Here is a 21721-nt window from a genome sequence, read left to right on the forward strand (position 1 = left end):
TAATGTGACTTATTTTCTGCTTTTTCATTTTAAGTGTATTCATTGTTCTGTATAAATCATGCATCATGTTAATAAGTTTCCTTAGGCTAGTTTTTTTAATGCTTTTACCAGATATGTGAGCAAAACAGAAGAAACAAAGAACATGAGGTTACTGCTGCTTGTTGGCCAACTATTTTGGGACACTTATTTGTGCTCTTAAACTCCTAAGAATAGTCTTTTTTTTTCTCTTTTTAATGTCTGTGTTTGAGACCGAGTTCTCTTCTTCTCAGGATGACAGACCAAAAGGCTTGAATATATTAAGAAGCAACAGTCATTGTTGGGTTGGTTTTGTTCCTTTTTTTTTTTTTTTTTTTTAGAAGCAGAGCTTACAGTATTTTCTTGTTTTGTTGACTCTGTTTTTTTTCTGCAATGCTTGGATAGGTATCACCACGCGTTCTGTGTCACTTTTCCTTTTTCTTTGTTTTTTTGCTGCCAGGTGCTGCCTCCATTAAGGGATGTATCAAATCGTCCAGAAGTTGGCACAACAGTGAGGAACAAGCTTGTGCGCCTCATGACACACGTTGATCTTGGAGTAAAGCAAATTGCAGCAGAATTTCTTTTTGTTCTTTGTAAAGAGAGAGGTAAAAATCCCTTTAGAAAAACTTTTACTGAAGATCTTGCTGTAATGAGACTATTTCCCTCTTGCTGTAATTCTCAGTTCTCTTAACATTGTGCTGTTTTCTTTTGTAGCTGATCATAGCTGATATAGTTTTCTGTATCATTCTCTGCAGTTGACAGCTTGTTAAAATACACAGGCTATGGTAACGCCGCAGGGTTGCTGGCAGCAAGGGGCCTGCTAGCAGGAGGAAGAGGAAATCATTGGTACTCAGATGATGAAGATACAGATACAGAAGAATACAAATCTGCAAAGCCAAAGTATAGTATTGTTATCTATTCTCCATATCCTGTTGCAATTTAATTGTTTTGACATAACTGTTTTGTGTCACCTTTTCCGGGGAGGGCGGTTTTGGAATTATATGGTCTGGTATTAAATGCAGTCTTCTGTTGACTTATTGAACAGTCTTCTGTTGAATTATTGAGAAACCAGCCTCTTTAATTCTAGTAGGGGGACCTATGTAAAAACGAAATGTTTCTGAAAAAGAAATAAGGAACAAAAAATGCAAAACATATGAGCATCCTAATGTGGATGGCATGCAGGATGCACATGAGAGGTTCAGAGTACGTGTGTGTTGTCCCTTTAAATGGCTACTTTAAAGATAAAATTAAGTGAGCATATAGGAGGCTATCAGAGATGATCCTGCAAAAGAGTAAAAAAGTGGCCTAGTGAGTTTGAAGAATAGCTTACTGGAGGTATTAAGAATCAAGACAACCTTCTTCACAGGGTCATGAAAAGCTGGAAGCCTGCAGTGTGTATATGGTCGTTAGATGGTTGGTGTAGAAGTAGGCAGAAAAAGGGGGCAAGTTGACAGCAAAAAGTGAAAAGAATTCTTACATCGCTTTATTTATGAGATGAGGAAGTTTGAAGCATTTTCAGGTGGGACACTTTCCTTATAGCATCCTTATTCTGAGTCTGAATAACTGTTTAAAACTCAAGTGTGAAAAAATATTTTTTTAACAAATTGAGCAAATTTTAGAAAGAAAATTTAGTAACTAGCTTAATAAAGACGGTGTTTGCCCCAGATTTTTCAACTCACATGAAGCTATCAAACTACTGTTGTTTGTGAGGTGTATTTCTCTTACAGAGAAAACAGGCAGCAAATGTGGTTTAAGATTTTAAGTAGGACTTTGTGAAAAAGAAACAAATCAGTAGGTCTAGTTTCAGATTGCCTGGTACTAGATGTTTCCTGAATGACTGAGTAGGTTACATAGATAAGTAGAGGAGCAAAATAACTTCCAGAAGTCATGCATCAGGAATCCAATATATTTGTTTGAAGGATTTAATGATCATATAGAAGCTCTGTCAATTTTTATTAATTGTAATTGATTCAGTGTTAGAGGTTTCAATTTGTCACGGTTCGTTATGATTTTTTTTCTGCACTTCAGGATTCTTTTTCTTGCTCTTTTGTTTTTGCTCTTCTTTTAAACTCCCAACATCCAGTTATATGCATAGAAGTAGAACTAAACCATCTATTTAGTTAAAAGCTGACACTTAAACTTTCAAGACAACTGTCAGTTGCTGTATGCTTCTGATTTTTTGTATTGCTGTTAAATGTTTGTAAACTGCTTGAAAAGATAATTTGCTTGAAAAGATAATTTGCCCTGGAAATGGTCTTTAAAACTAGTTCTCTGCTTTCGTTATCATTTCTGTGTTGCTGTTCACATCTTTTAGCAGTGAAAATAGAACTGACAATGTAAATCCTCAAAGGAAAGTAACTTTCATTTAGCTCGAGAAAAAGCATTATGGGAGGGGAATAGTAAACATTCAATGATTTCTTGTGAGTAAGAAAACGTAACTGGAACTTGCCTACTTTTTTAAAATCAAGCCTGTAAAGAGTTAGTTGGAAATATGGATCTGTCAGTCTGTGTCATTATTACTAATGACATTGTCATTATTACCACTTTTATTCCTCTGCTTCCAATGACTCGTGTACAGGTTATAACATAACAAGTACTAGTGGACTGTGTATTTGAGTAGCTAGCCAGAAATTAATACACAAGAAGATAATATCATGATTCATGGGAAAAGGCTACAAAAAGATATAAATATGAAGTCTGGCTCTTTATAGTGCAATTCAGACAGTTTTAGTCCTGGTGATTTCTGTTAATTTGTTCTTTTGTTCTATCAAGAGGACATATTTCTGTATGTACATATTTCTGTAGAAATGTTAACTGTATTGCTTTTCCACCTCCAGCATTAACCTTATCACTGGTCACTTAGAAGAACCAATGCCCAATCCAATGGATGAAATGACAGAAGAACAAAAAGAGTATGAAGCCATGAAGCTTGTCAACATGTTTGATAAACTTTCCAGGTATTGCATTGTAGCTTCTTTTGAGGGAGGCAGTTCATATCCTGGCTCTTTACTAAGGTTTAGTTCTTCAAAACAGTGATATGACCAGCTTCTTTGCAGGATTAACTGCAGAGACTCTGCACTTCAACTGCAGAGAAAAAAGTTTCATGCTTCAAAGAAAAGAGCAATATTTGACATGACTTCAGAGCAAACCACTTTAGGAGAGGGATGGACAGAATCAGGAAGAACTGGTGGTGAGGGGAACTGCCTTCTAAATAGACAGACTGAAAGTAATGAAAAAATTTTGCCTTTTAAAGTATTGGGGACAATCCAAGTCCAAGGCAAGTGTACTCATTTTCCCCATGTCAGTGAGCAGCATCTCAATGGTAACTACTTGCATCTGCTGTTTATATGAAGAACAAATGCAGTGTGAAAATTGTTGTCATCAGAAGCAATAAATTCTATAATGGAGCAATTGAAAGAGAATTTACAGTTAAGAATTATTGTGAATTTATTAGAGTAAGTGTGGACTGGATTACAAATGAGCCTTTATAATTTGTTCTCAATGATTGAGGTAATGCCATAGAAGAAAATTAAACTTAATGTTACATAAAATTATATGTTATTAATACAGAAAGTTTATTTTATAACTTGCTACACACAAAAAGGGAACAGACCTCTGCTTTTAGCTGCAGTTTTCTCTTTGACTCAGTATTCCTAGAACTGTCTGGTTTTTCTTCCCCCATGCTTGTAGCCATATTGGAGAGATTGCTTGTAGTTTGTATTCTGTGTAGGCAAACTTGTACATTCTTGAGGAACACTTTGTGTAATACTAATTTACCATTGAAATGAGCAGTAGGAATTTAGGCAAACATTAAAGTGGATCATTCTTCAGACATGGGAAAACTCAGCAGCTAGAAATATGTTTGTATTTTGTGAGAGTCTGTAGATATTAAGATAAAAGGTTGTATTGAGAGAACTTCAGCAAACCAAGTGTTTTTACATCTCTATTAAAAATTAGGAATACAGCAAAAGCTGTGGAAGAATTTGGATTTTTTATTAGCTGACAAAGAATTATAAGCAAGAGAGAAGGAAAGGATCTAGGAACAACTGATCTGTCAGTGGAGTAATTGGATACTTTTTCACTTTATTTGCGTGGAAAGCAGGTGTAGTATCTTACAGTCTTTGTAGTGAAGTGAAGAAAATGCAACGCACGTGTACTCCTAACTGAACTGCCATGTAAACTGTAATGATTGCTATGTAAGCTAGAGAATTAAAAGCTGAGTGTTAGGGGTGCCACAATAAAACAACTCAGTGCTCTGAAACTTTTTTAAAAGGAAGATTGAGACCGGAGATGAACTAAGACTGAAGGCAAGTCAGTTGCTCTCACTATAGCAGCTACACAAAAAGTCCAAATGGCATTACTGTAGCATAAGAGCCTTTTCATTTTGAGGGATTGAAGGCACCTGCTGCATTGCCTGCTACAAGCTGACAATAACTGAGCAGCTGGTGCCCTGTGTCACTGCTGATCCTGTTGGCCAGTAGCTTTACTTTCACCTTGGGCTTTCTGTGTCAGTTACATCCACCTGCAGTTTCTTCTATAGCACTTAGACTGCAAACTCCTCAGGGCTGGGATTCTTTTTGTTGTAAGGTTTCTGTCTGTTTTTTAGTATAGTGATTACTGTGGGACAGTGTTGTTGGCATGACCCCTTTATGTGCTGTGATAACATGAATAAAGTCACTTGACTGTTCTTCCCACTCTTTTTGTTGTACTGGAAATAGGGCAGGGGGAAGTGCTGGAGGGAAGAAAAAAAAGAGTAAGACTTGGTTTTGGGAGACTGTAGGATGTTTTAATGGAAGTAATTGAGTGCAATTGTGGGTTTTGGCAATGTCAAATAAAATGGAAAGTTGCTGGTCTTGTCCACAGGAGGAAAGATGCTGATAGTAGGGGGAGTCCTTCCATGCAGTTGGAATTGAACACTTCAGCCTCCAGCTTGAGTGCTAGGAGTTTTCAGAGACTTAAATCTTCCAGTGGAATACACTTTTTTTCCTTTGTTAACAACCTACAAATTTAAACTGAAGGTTTCTTTAATAGGAGTTTTCACTTGATTCTGTGTTGAGGCAGACTGCTGGGGGCAGGTTCCCTGCTTCTGCTTTGTTGTGGTCACCATAGGGGAGCTGAGCAGTTTCAGTTTGGTGTAGTGCTATAAGAGGGGAAGAATTTGGTCAGGGAGCCAAGTGGTCCTTCTTCTAATCTTGAATGTGTTTGTGTAACTTCTGTCTGTGTAACCTGAACAAGAGCTTAGAGTGAAGTTGCATGCAGAACTGGTGTGCTTAATACACTTGTCTTGTCCCAGTAATGGAAGTTAATCTTGAAAGAAGTAGCATGCTTTTACTGGAGAAAGGTATAGGGGGGGGGAGGGGAAGTTGAAGGACTGAAAAACTTCCTTCCCTTCCTGACTGATGAGGATAATCAGGCCAGTCTGTACCTTTTGGTTTTGACTGGCCCTGTATCATTCTTAAAAAGTTAGCTGGTGAGGAATTGAACTTGGAAAACAGGTTTGCAAAACATCACTACTTCATTAAAAAGTTACAGACTTCATTAATGGCCATTAATGGTTTATACTGTACCCTTTGTGCAGGTTTATTGAAACCATAAGTAATAAAGTGGTATTTTCTCCCTTGTTCCATAAGATACCAGTGAATTACTGCTCTCCAGGTTTCTTTTAATTTTCAGCACTGGCACTGAAGAACTGAAACTGCTTTGAGTTGATGTAAAACTAATCCATGCTTTTGGTTGCTTCTGGTCTTGCTTCTGAAGTTTTTCTAGACTGTTAGGTTTTGGTGTTCAGGCTTTTTTGTGGGGTAATTGACCACTAACAAGGCTAAATTAAAATTAATCACCCAGTTTATTTTATCAAAATGTGTGGAGGAAAGCTGAATGTTATTCCTGATCCCATTTCCTCAATATTTTAGCACAGACTTGGGTCCTACAGAATCTTTTATGGAAAGTAATATTTTGCTCACATTTGGATGGATGAGATTATTTTTTAAAATCTTTAAATATGTATAAATTATAAGTGTAAATGAAGACGAAGCATCTTGATTACTGCAGCTTTTGGGAAATGTGGCTATTACTTGGGTAACTTGCTGGATGCCTGAACTTGGCCCTGGAGTAAATCTTTGAGCTTTGTCTGCAGTAAGCATTGGTGGTATCCTGTTGATTCATTGAGGATCATTTGGTGACTGTAAGGGTCTTCTTTGTATGTGATGCACATCTTTCAGCTTTAAAAAACTCCCCAAATCTGCAAGAAGATTTAACTCAACCCTTCATTTTTGCAAAGTGTCAGGTTAGCCATCTTAAATCAGTGTTGTATGGTATTCAGTCTGTTTATATAGTAGATTATTGGGAGTACTGTGTTAATTAAAATGTCTGGAAAAAAATGCTAAAATTTTTTCTATTATAAATGGTAGGTAGAGTTGTATATTAATTGACTAATTTAAAATGTCAGAATGCTTTTTCCAGGCCAACCTTGTATTAATAGCAAGAATCCTTTTGCTGATGAAATGGTCTCCAATTATCACAGCTTGGGTTTTGTTATACATTGAACAGAAGTCAACAAAACCAGTATGTAAGAAAAGCTGTCTAAATAAGCAGCCATACTCATTAGAAACACAAAATTAATCATAGGATGAATGAAGAAGGCAATGTTACATAGATTTTTTTTTTTTCCTCCCCTTTCTAATCATAGAACAAAATAATGCTACATGAAAGGATCGGAACTATTATGTAGTACTCAATTATCAGGAGGTGAATAGGTCCCTAAAATGCCATTTTATCAAAGGAGCACTCTGGTGTTTACATGGTGGTTGTTTCATTACAGACACTGCCATTAATTCTGTGTGTCAATACTGCACTACAGCACATGGTGCAGACAAGAAAGAGTTACCCTTCAAAACAAGGGAACGATTTTTGATTCGTTATGTAGCTAAATGGCAAGCAGGAAGCTAGAACTTGTATAGATAGATTTGAAGGGACTCTTGGGAGATCTGGAAGTGGAAGAAGAGAATGCATTTTACCAACTCTTTAATTATGATGTGTTTCTAAGTACACTTGAATAGAATGCTTTGTTTATGTTAGAAAAATGAATGTTGCAAGAAGGTGTGTTTGAGTATATGGAAGGTCACAGAAGAACGTTCAGCTAGGTGCAAATATGCACATTGTGTACATGTATTTACCTTCATGGGTACAGAAGTATTCCTGCTGCCACCTACTGGGCTGAAGCAATCTCTCTTCTGCCCCATAGATGGACCATAAACTGCCAGGTTCTGGATAATTTACTGTGTTCTGAGGTTCTTTGTGTCAATTTGCAGTGTGTCCCTTTGCCACCAGGTATCTCAACTTAAACAGTAGTCACAGCCTCAGTTAGCCCAGGCTGTCAGAGCTCAGTTGTGGTCTCTAAGGAGCCAGTGCTAAACAGGCAAACTGCTGAGGCTGGAAGGGCTGGGACCTTTCACACAAAGATCAGCTCTGAGGGTTCTTATGTGGTTCTGAAGTTAGCTGAGTGATGCGCCTTGCAATCCTACCTGAAATACTCTTATTTAGCAGATAGTTATGCCTGAAGCTAACTTTGTAGGCAGCCTGGACCATCTGTCTCCTGTATTTTTCCTCTGTGAAAATAAGGCCTTAAGCTTGTGTAGTGTTCAGAGTTGGCAGTCAAATCTTCACCAGTGAAAGTCTGCTATGTTTTACACCAATTTAAGGCTAGATTATGGTTAGGAAATAAATAGGCTGCTCCCTGTTTTTCCTCCTACCTCTTCTTTTGGTGGCCTAGAATATATCTGTGTGTATAAAGTTTAGTTTGACCCAGGTAGCATTCATCTGAGGAAGGATGTAGGAAGTTCAGCCTCAGAACAGCAAACTTGTAACATCATCATTCATCCCATTCAGGGACTTGTAAAGCAGGAAGCTCATGCAAGAACAGAAAGGTAACTGATAAACATCCTTGTTATTCTGCAAAATCTGAGCTCAGCCTAGCTCGTAGTTAAAGTCTAGAGAGGAGGAAAAGCCCTGGGAATGAACCTCCAGTGTAGCACTGTTCATATTGGTGCTCTTTGAAGTGAGCACAGCAAGCTGAGAAACGGGCTCTTGGGCAAGAAGATCCAGATGCATGTCAGTGACACAGGCTTCTACACAATGTTTTCATGCAAAAATCTTTGCATTTATCCCCCAAAAAACACAGTTCAAGCCTTGTGCAAATGGATGTCTTGTCTGTGGCACTGGGTGTTTGGTGTCTCTGCAGGTGACTTGCCAGGGGAGTAAAAGTTTTGTCGAGTTCTGGAGTGTGTATAGCAGGATGTAAAAGTGAAATACAAAAGGGAAGTTGCAGATAAAGAGCTATTTCTTTATAATTGACAAATAATGAGACCGGACTTCTTAACAATGTTTACAAGTACCTTAAAAGTATACTTCTGTGAGGAGAAGGAGGTCCTCACATAAGGGGACCTTGTTTTCCCATATTCTTCTTTCCTTTTTCTTGAACTGCTTCTTCACCTTTTACTAGCCATTATCATTTATTTTTTGCCAGTAATAAATTGTAATGACTAAATTATGCAATTCTGTGACTTTCAGCTGTAATGTTAAGTGTTACAACTTAAAAGTATGCGTTGCTGCTTTTAAAACAAAAATCTAGGCTCCACTTAGCTTAGAGGACAAGCAAAGGTGATTTCATTATATGTTGCTGTATTTTTACTTTTGGGATTTAAAAAAAATGCAAGCTAGGACTTACTCATAAGGTTATTTTTTTCCAAAATTAAGTGTACTAGACCACTACTAAGGCTACTTAGTACTACCTGGATTACTACTTGAGTAAGTGGCACTGAAGAATTGTTGCAAGGCTGATTGCAGATTTCAAAGGACACCATGATGTTTAAAATTTAAAAGCTAAAAAGGCCTCAGATGTGTGGGATTTTTTTTCCTGTGAAAAAAAGTCTGTTACAGGCAAAACTCCAAAGCACTCAGGCTTTACCTTTGAGGCATTCCTAGAGCAGACAGAAGGTTCTGGTCCTGTTTGGATACCAGAGTCCAGCCTGTGCTCTTCCAAGTATGGTGAGTGCAAACTTCCCTGGACCCCATTTTCCCACCCAGACCTGGTTAGCCAAACCACAGCAGTTTCTCCAGGGACATTTTCATATATTGAACTGCTGCAGACAGTGGCATTTGTGGGTTTATCACTGTAGCATCCAATTGTCACATCTGCACAGGTAGCTGTATTGTTCCTGCTGGTCTCTGTTCCTCCTGAGAATCTTTGAAACTAGTGCATGAGTGGTGTGTAATTTGGGTGTTGTCTTTCTTACTCTTTCTACATTTGTGTGCAAGCAATTTTGTCCCATTTTTCAGGCAAGGTAGTAGTGCAGACCAGACACAGAGCTGGTGAAATGCCTTTACTGCCCTATTGAGTGGTGGAGTTTCATTGTCTGGTGCTATATGTGTGTTAAATAGGCAGATTTACTGGGTTGTCTTTCAAGCACTCCAAGCCTCCATCTTACTTAAGGTGACTCCTGAATATTTAGAGGTAGTCCCCATTTATTTATTTTTTTTTAAGCAGAAAAATCAAAATCTTATCTTTGCCCTTACAGCTTTTGCCATAATCCATATATAAATGAGGTGATAAAAAGTAAGGATTAAATAAATCTTTGCTAATACTTTTTGATTGGCTTAATCAATAATTAATCATCTCTTAGATGAGGCTGTAGCTTGTGGAGTAGATATAATTGGATTAGCTGCTGAGAGGCCTTTGGAGCTTTGAAGAGATTAAAATGGCTGTCAATCCTGTAATTAAACTGCCACAAACAAAAGCAATAGCATTAGAATAAGTCAGCTTTTTTAAAATGAATCAACAAGTACTTACACACCCCTAGTAGTGGTGTGGACAGAGTCTGATCTTGTAACCGATTTATTTCCTTTGACAAGATGAATATGTATCAAATCCTTGTTTTAATTGCCTGGGCGTACATTGGCCAAATTGGCCGAAATTTTAGGAAGAAATGGTGGTCAGAGAACTCTTAGAAGAAAAGCCAGTTTGTGTGTCTAAACCAGTAAACCTGCTCCTGGGCTTGAGCCTATTAGGCACTGACTTTTCATGGTGTCTTTAATTGGCTAAGTAGGTTTGGCCCACATGAATGAAGTCTTTATCTGTCCCACTCTTCCCCTCCCACCTATTTTGGAAGGGTTTTTTGTTCCTCTTTCTTCAAAACAGAGGGCTTTAGCAGAAATAACTTCCTTTTAAAGGCTCATTATGTACTAGCGCATATACTGTATGTGACTGTATTATATACATGTGAATTGATATGTGTGCATGTGCTAATATATATTCTTTTTTTTTTTTTTTTAATCTCTTACAGAGATGAGCTTATCAAACCCATGGGAGTGCGGCCGGATGGCACAATGGCTCCTTTGGAAGAAGCAGTCAGCCAGTACCATACCAACAAGCAAGACAGTTCAGATTCTGACTAAAGCATCATCACCTGCTTCACTCTCAATTCTCCTCTAATCCTCACTTCTCCCTAGAGCCACGACATCTTTTTTCTAAGCATTTTATTCTCACATTACCCAGCATTACTTTAACTATTCTTTTATTGGGCTATTAAAATCACGGGTCCGGTGGTGTAATGTCTGAATTTTTATTATGTCTGTTTGAAGAACGTATTAGTTTATGATCATTATTAATTTAAAACTAAGTGTATTTCAAAGGGATAAAAAGTGAAAGCCTACCATGTAAAATAAAATATAAACACTTCGATTTTCCAGAATCCTGTTTTCTGAACTCTGTAGGTTTTTCCATGCTTGATATTTTTTGTACTGTCTTGCCAGTCTCTCCCTTTATATAATTTTAAGTAAAGAAGTGTGTTTGCTTAATGGCATTAGGAACAAAGGGTGTTTAAACTTAGAATTCTGACTGACTTTGCTGCTTTAAACTGGCATTCCACAGTGATTTCAGAGCTACCCTTTTTAAAATGTCATTGGATTTCTTACACAGAAGTGTGTGGATTCTTAAGATTTGACATCACTGACTGCTGCTGAAAGTACCTTTAAATTGGGAACAAGATCATGTATGTTGTGTGTCCTACTTCTGCTCCCACTCCCTTTTTTGACTACACAAATATGTCCCATCCCTCTGTCTCTGGTTAAGTAAAACTGTCCCTATTCAGAACAGCATTCAAGTATCTACATTTAAATGTTGCCATGAATGGGAGTGGACTGAAGTGCATGTGCAAGTGTCCTACTGAACTGGGGCCTGCTTTAGGAGGTTACCTGGTATGCCTCACTTGAAGGGAAGTCGGACTAATCAACCAAGAAATATTTCCTTTTAGGGAGACTAGGAAGTGAAGGGAAGGTGGGAAGGAGAAGAAAGTGTCACTTTCAACTCTGTAATCTTTAAAAGCAAAATTAAAATCTGCTGCACCACTGTTGTTCCCGTTTTGCCTACTTGGTTTCTTGCTTTGTGAGTTTCTCCCAGCATGAATTACACAAAAAATAATTCATGTCCTAGTTTGTAACATCCGTGAACCCTGCAGAGGTTGGTGGAGGTTCTCCAGTTTGTCTTTGTTTCCTACAACCTGGGAGGGGTTCTCTGAACTAAGGAAGCTGGTGCTCAAAGACCTTGTAAAGGGAAGACTTGGTATAAAATCCTACAAAAGGGAAGCCAACTGCTGTTCCTACAAAGCAATAGCTACAGCAAAACCCATCCATGTATTGATAATACTGTAGTCATACCCCTTAAGTATGAATCCAAAAGAGGAAGAAAGAAGCTGTCCATGAGTGAACAATACATTTAGCTGCATCTAAGCTGGATCTCAAAAATGTAATTCTGGGTTTAGCATTGTCCACTGGCTACTCTGAGCCCAGTATGGGCAAATACTACAGGTGCAAAGAGTTTATCAATGCTCCCTGAGGAGCAAAACTTAACTAGCTCTGTTAATGAGGAATTCAGCAGTGTCTTGGTGTCAGCTGAGGCTGTTTCTTGGGGCTGGAAAACCACTTATTTCAGTAATGTTATTTAGTAATTTCAGGCTATTCAGGGATGAGTACAGAGTGTGAAAAAGAGCGAAATCTCCGTTTGTTGCTTTACAGGTTGTAGAATATGCTCCTACAATTAGCTGGCTAAATAGATTAATAAAACAATAGTGGCTCCAGGGACCTTGTTATAAATGGTATAGTGTGAGGCTTTTGTGGTCTGGCTCCTGCCAGTTGCAACAGGGCAACAATAGTCATAATAAACAGTTCCACTTAGTTAATCTTGGAAAAATACACGCTCGTGGTAGGCTTTATAGGCATGAGATGCCTCTTCAGTTAAAAAGAAAAAAAAATGAGCTGCAAGCATAGAAGGTTCTACCTGAATCCTCCAGCTCAAGAGTGATTTTCATAATTGGGTTGCCCCTAGTTAGAGAGCAGGTTGATCCAGGTAGATTAGTAACTGCTACCAGTGCAGTATCCAAAAGCACCCTGTTCCAAGAATACAATTTGCAGAAGGGGTGCTGCAAGATTTTTGGCTTATCTTCAAAATGTAACATAGGTCCCTCCTTAGCTGCACCAGCTGGAGATCTGGGGAAGTCTTGGTACAAAGTTCTTCCAAAGCAATAGTGCCTCGGCTTCCCTGCATTGCTGTGAGGTGTTGAGTTTTCAAAATAACTGTGCATGTGTTAAGATTTCTCTTGGATTAGGAGTCTTGAGAAAAGCAAAGGAGCAAAGGGAGTACTTAGTAGTTAAAAAAAAAAAAGAAGACAAAATAAACCAAAACGACTCTCTGTAATTGTTTGTTTACTTTGAAATTATGATTTACTTGACTCTATTTTCAAAGCTGAATCTCCAAAATTAGAGGTCTGGGCAACTGAACCTTACTTAAACCATATGAGCCTGACTGGCTTGGGGAATGTTACCTCTTTCCTCCCCAGCAGAGCATGGAGATGGCATTTCTGCATTTGGATCGGTGTCTGAAGTTCCTGCCTGACATGACCATGAGAATTTGCTGCCTCTTGTCAGCAGTAGCTCTGATAGAGTCATTAAATATGTATTTGACTAATGCATTCCATCCACACTGTGTGAGCTATTCTGTGTTACATGAAGTAACAGTGTTTGATTATATAAATGCATGGTTTTGCTTTTCCTCCAAAACACTTGAGTACAGCTGACCAATAAAACACTAATTTGAAAAAAGGAACTCTTCTAAGTAAAATGTCAGTGGATTTCCTGGTGGTGTCTGTGAAGGTGTTAGTTAGCCAGTGGGTTTCAGGGGCTTGGATGCTTCATCCCCAGAAAGCCTTTCACAGTCAGTCCTAAATACAGAAACTTGTGTTTCAATCTTTTTTTTTTTTTTTTTTTCATGCACACTCCAGGGTAATACAGTTCTCATTAAAGCTCATCTGTGATTTAGAAGATTTGCTTTTCTTTGTTTTGCATTAGAGTTATGAAACAAAAGATGATGGAAAATTGCTGAAATTTGTCAGAAGGCTCTGTTATTTTGCAAAATAGCTCAGATGTATTTGTCTAAATGTTCATGAAAACTTCCTGGCAGGTATTCTCAAATGATAATTGAAACTTTATGTGCCCCAAAAGCAGTTTTCAGGAAAAAGGGACACTTACAATTTGTATAAAATGTTGTTGTGAGAAACTTACCAGAACTTTAACTTGCCAAAGAGGAAAACCCCGTTAGCTTCAATGTTTGTTGTTGCTGTATTATTGTGTGTGGCCAAAAGAGATGTTTCACCCTATATCTGGATTTTTTCCAAGTACCTGAAAATCTGCCATGGATTAAAAGTAAGATAACAACTGGGCAATAGATTATTTATCTTACAGTTCTTCAAGCAATAATTTTCCTCTACCTGGTTGAAAAATTGGTTGTCAGAGTTGACGTTAAGGAAGAGAATATTACAATGAAGCTGTTGTTTCAGCTGGTTGCCAAGGAACCTGGTCCAAAAGAGGAAAGTAAACCCCCAAAATATACAAGGTCCCAAATCTCCTGAAGAAGCATTCCACAACATTGTTCTTCACCTTATTACCACAAAACAGCTAATAAAATCCTGTGCTTTAATAAAGCTGGCTGTAAAAAGACTGTTCTGCTGTTCAAACAGAGAGAGACAGACTTTTTCAGTCTTTGATGAGCAGCAAGTTAAACAGCTGCCCAGGTCAGATTCTTTTCTGGCCAAGCATGGAAAAATGATGATTTAGTGGTAGTGCAAAGATGTAGTTCACTTTCAAGAGAAGACAAACAAAACAAAACAAAAGCACACAATTTAACCTGGCAAATGCAAATCTTCAATGTGTTAAATCTTAGTTACTGGATGGCTCTGGCTTTTATGAAAAGTGATAGAGAGCATTTTCTGATTTCTTCTTGTATAAACTTTTGCTGATCCTGAAGTTGGTCTTCTTCAAAATCCATGTTCCCACTCTGATGATGCAATGTTTACTCTCGACCAGGAATTTTGTGGGGAGGTGATGTTCTTTTAGCTTTGCTGTGTGTTATCCTCCAGCTGGGTGTGCCTGGGAATGCAGAAGTGGCTCTAGAGCAGACAGAAGAGCCTGGGGAGGTGTTGTCACTCCTTCCTCACCACAGCTGTCACCCTGCTGCTTGGGGGTGGCCTGAGAGCAGCAGAGATCCCGCCTGGGGGAAGTGGGACCTGAGTGACCATCCAGCTCATCTCCTGCCTGTGGGTAACCAGGGCATCCAGGCAGATGGGTTGGATGCAGATGGGTGCATGGCACAGAAAATGGTGGTAATAGCCTCTTTGCAGTAAAGCTGAGTGTTTTTCAGGGCTCCTCCTCTCACCACCAGCACCACTGCCAGCATGAGAGTCTAACTAATCCTCTGCTTTTGCATGTTGCTTGGCCCTGTGAGAAGCTGGGCCTTCTTTAGGGTATTGGCTTTGGTTGCAAGAATGGGTAATGCTTTGGCTGTGGGGTGCCTGTCCCTCATTCTGGAGCTGCACCATACCTCTGGGTCTTCCTTTTCCTTCTTGAGACCGAGCTTCCATTCCTTGCTCTGTGCAAGGGAGGAAGAAGAACCACAAGAACCGCAAGGATCAAACTTTTTTGGGGAAGAAGGTGGGAGCAGTCTTTGCAGCACCAAAGCCGCTTTGAGTTCTACCATTAGACACCATTAAGGGTGAGGCTGTCCCACAGCTACTCACACCTCAGTAGCTAGTCTTGAGGACAGAATACGCAGTCTGACAGACAGGGGGAGGTGAAAAAAATCCCCAAACCCTGGCACTCACCACAACTGTTTGACATGATCATCTGACAGGATGTGGCTTAGGTGAGCTCCCTGTCCTGGCTGGGAGCAAGGAGGTCCAACAAGATCAAGAAAGCTCCTGGAGCATCCCAGCCTCCTCTGGAGCAGGCAGAAGCACAGATTACTGGACTGCTGATGTGCTTGGGAATCGATCCCTTTGACAGCATGCCAATCTCTGTGGGGTACCTAGGCAGGCTTTAAGAGGTTGGTGGGGAAGGAATTATTCAGACCACCCATCTGAGCTGGCTAAATTACCCGGGTAGTCTCTTCAAACTCCGTCTCTAGTCACGGATGAGAGAGAGGACAATTCAGACAGAGTAAGGCTAATTCGGGTGCACTGAATGACCCTCTGCAGGAGCTTTGCTTTCCCTCCCTCGACTACAGAGGGAGCCTGGGGAGACCAGCTGGTTACATTTAACTGCTAAATTGGTTGCCAAAAGATGGGTGGTGAGAATTCCTTCCCTTTTCCCCTTTGCCATGGACCACACTCTTCCTAGAGCAGGCAGCTTGCTACCTCTCTCTTGCCAATTCGGAGTGCTCAGTGCAGCGGGATACAGATCCCCCAGGAACCATCCCACCACAAGACAGGCGCTGCATCGCAACAGTCGGTGGGTACTGTGTAATATTGTGTGTGGGATTTCGTGGACTTCTGCTTCAATATATCCTTTAAAGGACCTTTGGTTTTGGTAGCCTCTTTAACAGCTTTCTTTGGTGTAAGCTGAGTTTTACATGTTTTTCTGAAATTTTAAAAGCAAAGCGAAACCTCGAGCAAAAAAAATGTACTTAGGGAGGTTCAGGTAAGAGAGAAAACATGTGAGTTCTCCTCAGATGTTACAAATGGTGAAGAAGGTGAATCCATTCCATATAAGCCCACTGAGATTGCCCCTTCCTCTTTGCCTGGTAAACCTGTTACAAATCAAACCAAAAGCAGCCAGGATCCACAGGCTTCAGGGCATCTCTTTTACCTTTTAGAGCTCGTAACTGATGCTGACTGGGACTTACACTCCTCATCTAGTCAGAAAGGCTAATTCTTCATTCTAGAAGCTTAAAATACAGGTTTCTGCCATATAAAATCCAGCAAGTGTAAGAATCCCAACGTGAACCTAAACTACCATGATTCTAATTCTTCAGGATTGATTTATACTCCAGAAGTGATCTTGCCTGGTAAATCACAGTGCCGTGGCACATCCACACTTCCAAAGGCATTTGAAAAAATAGCAGTTTACTTTTTTTTTTTTTTTTCCTTTTTGCAAAGGGAGTAGTGACTGCCTGGATTCCCTCCTGTTTTCTTAGTACTGAAATGCTCATAACACCCTGTTGGGGAGGAATAATTCCCATCCAAGTTGTAAAACACACTTATAAGTAGATGGGAAAAGCATGAACAGGGCTGTACGGAAAACAAAACCGCCAGCAACAAGATCTTATTTTGCATGCTTCTCACTGTTGTATTTTTGCCCCAATTAGCATATTTTAAAGACAAGCCTTTAAAAAAAAAAAATCCTGCTATCTGCCTGAACTGTTCTCAGGCTTTGAACTTTTCCATCCTTTCTATTGATTATGGCCAAGTGACCCATATTTAAAAAGCATTTACAATAAAATTATAGCACTTTCTTTTGTGCTGCCGGCTTTCCCAGTGAAAAGCTAAAATGTTTTAAAATTGTCACTTTTTGACAGAGGTAATGGCTGTAATATATTTAGTCTCTTCCCCCTTGTTGTGCTTAAAATGGCTATGCTAATAAAGGGCACAGCTGTCGATACTTTATGGCCTGCTGGGGGGAAGAGGGGGAACGAAGGCAAAAAACAGATTGACTGTGTGTCAACAAATGCAGCTGGGAAAGAAAAAAAGAAGCCCCTTGAAGGCCCCTGCAACTTAAAGTCCAAGATAAATGATGTCCCTATGCTTAAAAAAAAAAAAAAAAAAAAAAAAATAGAGGTTGGAATTCAATAAAGGGGGACTGAAAAGGAAACTGCTTAAAACTGAAAGCCTTTTCTCTGCCTCTAGACAGCTTACAAGAGAAATGAGCAAAACTGACCACAGAAAGGGGGTGAGCGGCCAAGAAAGAAAACAAAAGCCTATCCTGGAAAATATATTGCGTCAACGAATTATCTGAAGAGCGTTATCGCCAGCGGGCGGAGAGCGGACAGTTTAATGGAGATGCGACAACAAACTTTTACATGCTGCTGCCTTTTGGGGAGCGGGCTGGTTTGTGCCCAGGCCGGACGGAAGGGGAAAAGGGAGCTGTAATTATTCATAACAAATAAATAAGACCAGGACAAAACGATGGCCGGCGGGGTGCTGGGCCGGGCAGCCCTGCCTGGCACAGCTGTGCCCTGGGGCTTGGCAGCTGGTGCACCCCAGTCTGGGGGGGTTTTGTTTTATTTCCCTAGGGTGGTACACAGTGGTAGAAGCCTCCCCAGCCTTTGGGAAGCACTGTGGAAAAAATTAAAAAAAAAAAAAAAAATGCTTTTCCCCCTTCCTGAGGAGGAAATGCCATTTTGTGTCCTGGCAGCCCTGCAAGACATCCCCCATATGAAGTGCGGTGGGACAGGCCCCAGCGGCCGACACAACGTGGCAGACACCGTCCTTCATGTCCCCTGCACAGCCATGGAATGAAGCCAGCAGAGAACAACCACCCTAGCCAAGCCTTTGGAGGGGGAAGGCGGTGAGAGCCCTGCCCCAGCAGGCCGGGGATGGCAGCGAGAGAAGGACCACTGCCATGGGGAAGTCCCCCTGGTAATGGCAGGCCTGTCCTCAGCACCCCGGCAGTGCTGCAGCTGAGGTGACAGCAAGGCTCACCCCTTCCAGGGATGATATAACCCAAGGATTTAAGCAGGATGCTTTGGTAAGTGGTGGTTTCGTTATTTGTTAACCAGTCACCTTTTTTTTTTTTTTAAATTGGTAGCAATGTATGTTAGGGCCCAGCCCTGGGCTTCAGACCGAAACGTCTCCTCAAATGGCCGCCTGGGAGGTGGAAACCCCCTGGGTTGTCCCCAAGGAGGGGTTGCCACAGGTCCTGCCCAGCCAGCCATGGGGGACACCACAGAAAGGCCCAGGGCCCTTCCTGAGGCATAGCAAGAGGAGAAAGAGAGTTGTATGGGGCATGGGGATGGGGACCTTGAGTTACTGCAGTGAGGGAATGGCAATATTGGCTACAAACCTGCAAGAACCAGGCAGTTTTCATTCCCTCAGTCATGGTGCAGCTTGTTTGCATGGAGGCAAGCTCTTAGTAAAATAACGAGTGTCAGGAAACCATTTGTTTATTGTAATTTCTTGGACAACCAAGGAAGATGAGGACAGTTTTTCCCAGCCTAAGGCAAAATGCCTTTGTGAGTATGTCTTGTGTTTCCCAGAGGTACAGCAAGAAGATGGGTAAGGCTAAGTCAGTGCCTACATAGTTCCTGTACCCACCTGGTCAGAACCAGGGTCCAGGCACTCCTAGTATCTGTTTTGGGTCTAGAAAGAGGCTTTCTGGAAAATAGAGACTTGGCAGCAGGTGAGGCCAGGAGAGACAGTCAGATTGGGAATAACCTCCAAGCTTTTGTATCTGGAGGGTGAGAAGATGCAGTCTGGGATGGGATGGGATGTCCTACTTTTAGGAACTGTCTTCTGTCATTCCCCACCCACACCATTCTTTTCTTGTATTATTTTTTATTCAAGGCCTTTTTTGCCTTGTTGGTTGCTCCCATTCAAAAGCCTCTGGAAAAGATGGAAGGGGTATCTGTTTTCTCAGTTTCCCAAGATTTGTGTATGTATATGCTTTTTAATTTCTGGCAATTCTCTAAGAATAGGAGGAAGGAGAAATAAGTAACCAAAGACAAGGCAAAATCAGGAAATCAGCAAAAATCCTGAAAGAATTAAAACAGTCATGTCAAATTTTTACTAAAGCAGTGGGACATTAAAATGGCACAGTAAGTTCTCATTTCCTTTTGTAATTGTTTGGAAGAGTTTAGAAAGATCATATTTTTTTACTATTCCTGCTAGATTTCACTTGGTAAAACCCTTGCACAAGAAGAGGTCAATACCTCCCGGACTTTCCATGTCTGTGGGATGAGCAGCTTGGCTTTGCTTTACTTTAGAAAAAGAGTGGTGTTTGGTGTGGCTGATGTGCAAGAGGAAATACTGAAAGAGAGCTGTGCCCAAGGACAGAAGAGGTAAGAGACTCCCTGCCCACATTTTGGTTTCTCTGACTCACTGTGAGTTCTGCTGCCTCTTTGTAGCTGACAGTTGGAAAAAAGTGGAGAAAAAAAAGAAAAAAACGCCTAAACTCTGAGCGTGGGATACAACTGAGAAGTTTACTGTTGTGGGTTGATAATGATTTTACAAAGTTCTCCTGAAGTTGGATTACAGGTGGAAATTCATGGTCCTGCTTAAATAGGAAGTAATGTTATGAGGAAAAAGTAATTCTAAAGTTGGTGAAGTACATACAGAATGACCAGAAGTAGCTCGGCAGTATCTGAGCTGTAAACTGCTGCTGGAGAACATTTTCCAAAAGAAAACATCCAACAAGTTCCTGGAAAACCTAGGGCCTGAGGGGACTCAACGTTTGTATCTGTGATTTGGAAAACAACCTGAAAGTGCTGGAGGTACTACAGAGATGGTGTGTAATGATCAATACCAAGGAGTTACACAGAGGCTTCATAGTTCCTGCACAGGAACTGCAGGGAAGTGCCTTTAGTCATAAGGAGCTGATCCCTTCCTTACAATGCTGGTGAGACCATGACTGTGGCCAGCTTCAGTGCATTTGATTCATGTATCTGCAGAGGCCTGAAAATCCCAGCAAGATGATTTATGATCGTGCTGTTTAGCACACTCAGGGGAAGGCTAAGGGGAGGCTGTGTGGCAGCCAAAGCAGATGTTTTTCGTAATTTTTGCTTTGCAGACCTCCACAATTTTCCAGGGGAGCTGCAAACCCAGGATAGCTGCTGTTGAGCTCATAGGCTTGCTTTGTTTAATTGTCATTCACAGACTGCTTAATAGGGGTCTGGAGACCACAGGAACCACCAAAAGCCAGAGGTTGACAACCACCAAATATCTCCGTAGGAAGAAGATACATAAAACTTTGTTTTATTTAATGAAGGTGAAAAAAAAAAACAAAATAATATGTTATGTGCATAACTGGGCCTTGAAGCAATGAGCTGTGAGGTCTGGTGGGTTTGCTGTCACCTGAAGTTCTTAGGTTGGTCAACTCACCTTCAAATCTGGGCAGCAAGGCTTGTTGCTGCCATTGGTGTTTCATGTGCTGTTGTTGGACTGCAGTCCTTCAAAACATCTTGTGCTTTGTGCCAGTTACTTGTATTGCAGGTCTTCATGTCAAAGCCTTCTAGGTATAGTGTCTCTCACAGTCCTTTGAAACAAAACATTCCCAACAAGCAACAGGTAAAATTTTATCTCTTGCTTTTAATATTTTTTCATCAGGCACCTCTGCACATTGCCCTCATTGCTTGCCTATTGGTTTTAATGGTTAATGACTTAAATGTCTTGTGTCTCAGCCACAGCCTGGTCTTTGGATCTGGTGTTAATTGTCTTATTTTCATCTGGTGCACGGGTCCCTTTGCCTCCCACCCAGGCTCTTTCCATCTCTGCTGTCCTTCCATCAAATGTGGGAGATGGATTTCTCAGAGGTAACAAGTCATCTAAAATTTAACTAAAAGAAGCTGAGGGAGAGGAGGGAAGGGTTAAAGTGTGTGCTTAGCCTCTATAAAGCACTGGAGTATCCATATGAAAAAGAAGTTACTAAAAACCTTATTGTAGGTGCTGTTTTGGGCCAAGCTGGTACCTTCTTAGGTGCTCTGAGCAACTGGGCACAGATCAGTAGGAAATGGGGTCTGATGGTTCTTGTGTGCATGAGCAAAGGGTCTTTCTCAGCAATTTCTTTGGTAATTGTTTCACCCTTCTAATAACCTGCTTTCTGATCACACTGACACCATGTGTACGTTTCCCTCCCTTCCCTGTGCCCCCTCTGGTAGCTTTTAAACCCACTGGCCAGTTTCGGACTTACCTGTCAGTGCAGTCTCCTATGTGTTTAATGAAAACTTGTGCCCTGGAAAAATGAGAGGTGCAAAATGGGCCCTCAGCGAGGGAAAGGCTGCAGTGCAAGCTTGCAGTTTGCTGGAGAATTTCCCGTGTAAATACCCCAGCTCAGCCAGCCCCCATATCCCCATCAGATGTGCATCTGCAGGAGGCCAGATGTTAACCCTTCTAACACACTGCAGTAGTTTTACTGTCCTGCCTCATATTGCCTCCCTCCTCCTTTTGCTCTCCTCCACTTTCTCTCCCAGAAAGACAGCTCCTGGCTTTACCTTGCCAGCTGGTGTTTAGAGATGAGTTTAGGAATGCTTAGAGGACATTTAGGGAGTGATGCTCAAGCTCAAGGCTTCATCTCAAGTAAGCAGCTTCTTGCTTCTCTGCCCCTCGCGTGAGAACCCATCTTGGGAGGCATCACAAGGGCGCCCGTCTCTCCACTGACTCCAGAGCAATCTGCA

At 40.8% G+C, this 21721-nt stretch overlaps 1 protein-coding gene across 1 annotated transcript in view; it reads left to right on the forward strand.

Moving 5' to 3' along the window:
• The window catches only part of RIC8B (RIC8 guanine nucleotide exchange factor B), a 36896-nt gene extending 25459 nt beyond the window's left edge, over positions 1-11437 (forward strand). Inside the window, exons 7-10 of the mRNA XM_071729026.1 lie at positions 476-620; positions 771-915; positions 2853-2972; positions 10356-11437. Of these exons, the coding sequence (XP_071585127.1) occupies positions 476-620; positions 771-915; positions 2853-2972; positions 10356-10467 (522 nt within the window). The 3' untranslated portion in view covers positions 10468-11437. The remainder of the gene's footprint in view (positions 1-475; positions 621-770; positions 916-2852; positions 2973-10355) is intronic.
• The last annotated feature ends 10284 nt before the right edge of the window (positions 11438-21721 follow it).

The sequence above is a fragment of the Heliangelus exortis genome, chromosome 1, assembly GCF_036169615.1.
Source record: "Heliangelus exortis chromosome 1, bHelExo1.hap1, whole genome shotgun sequence".
NCBI lineage: Eukaryota > Metazoa > Chordata > Aves > Apodiformes > Trochilidae > Heliangelus > Heliangelus exortis.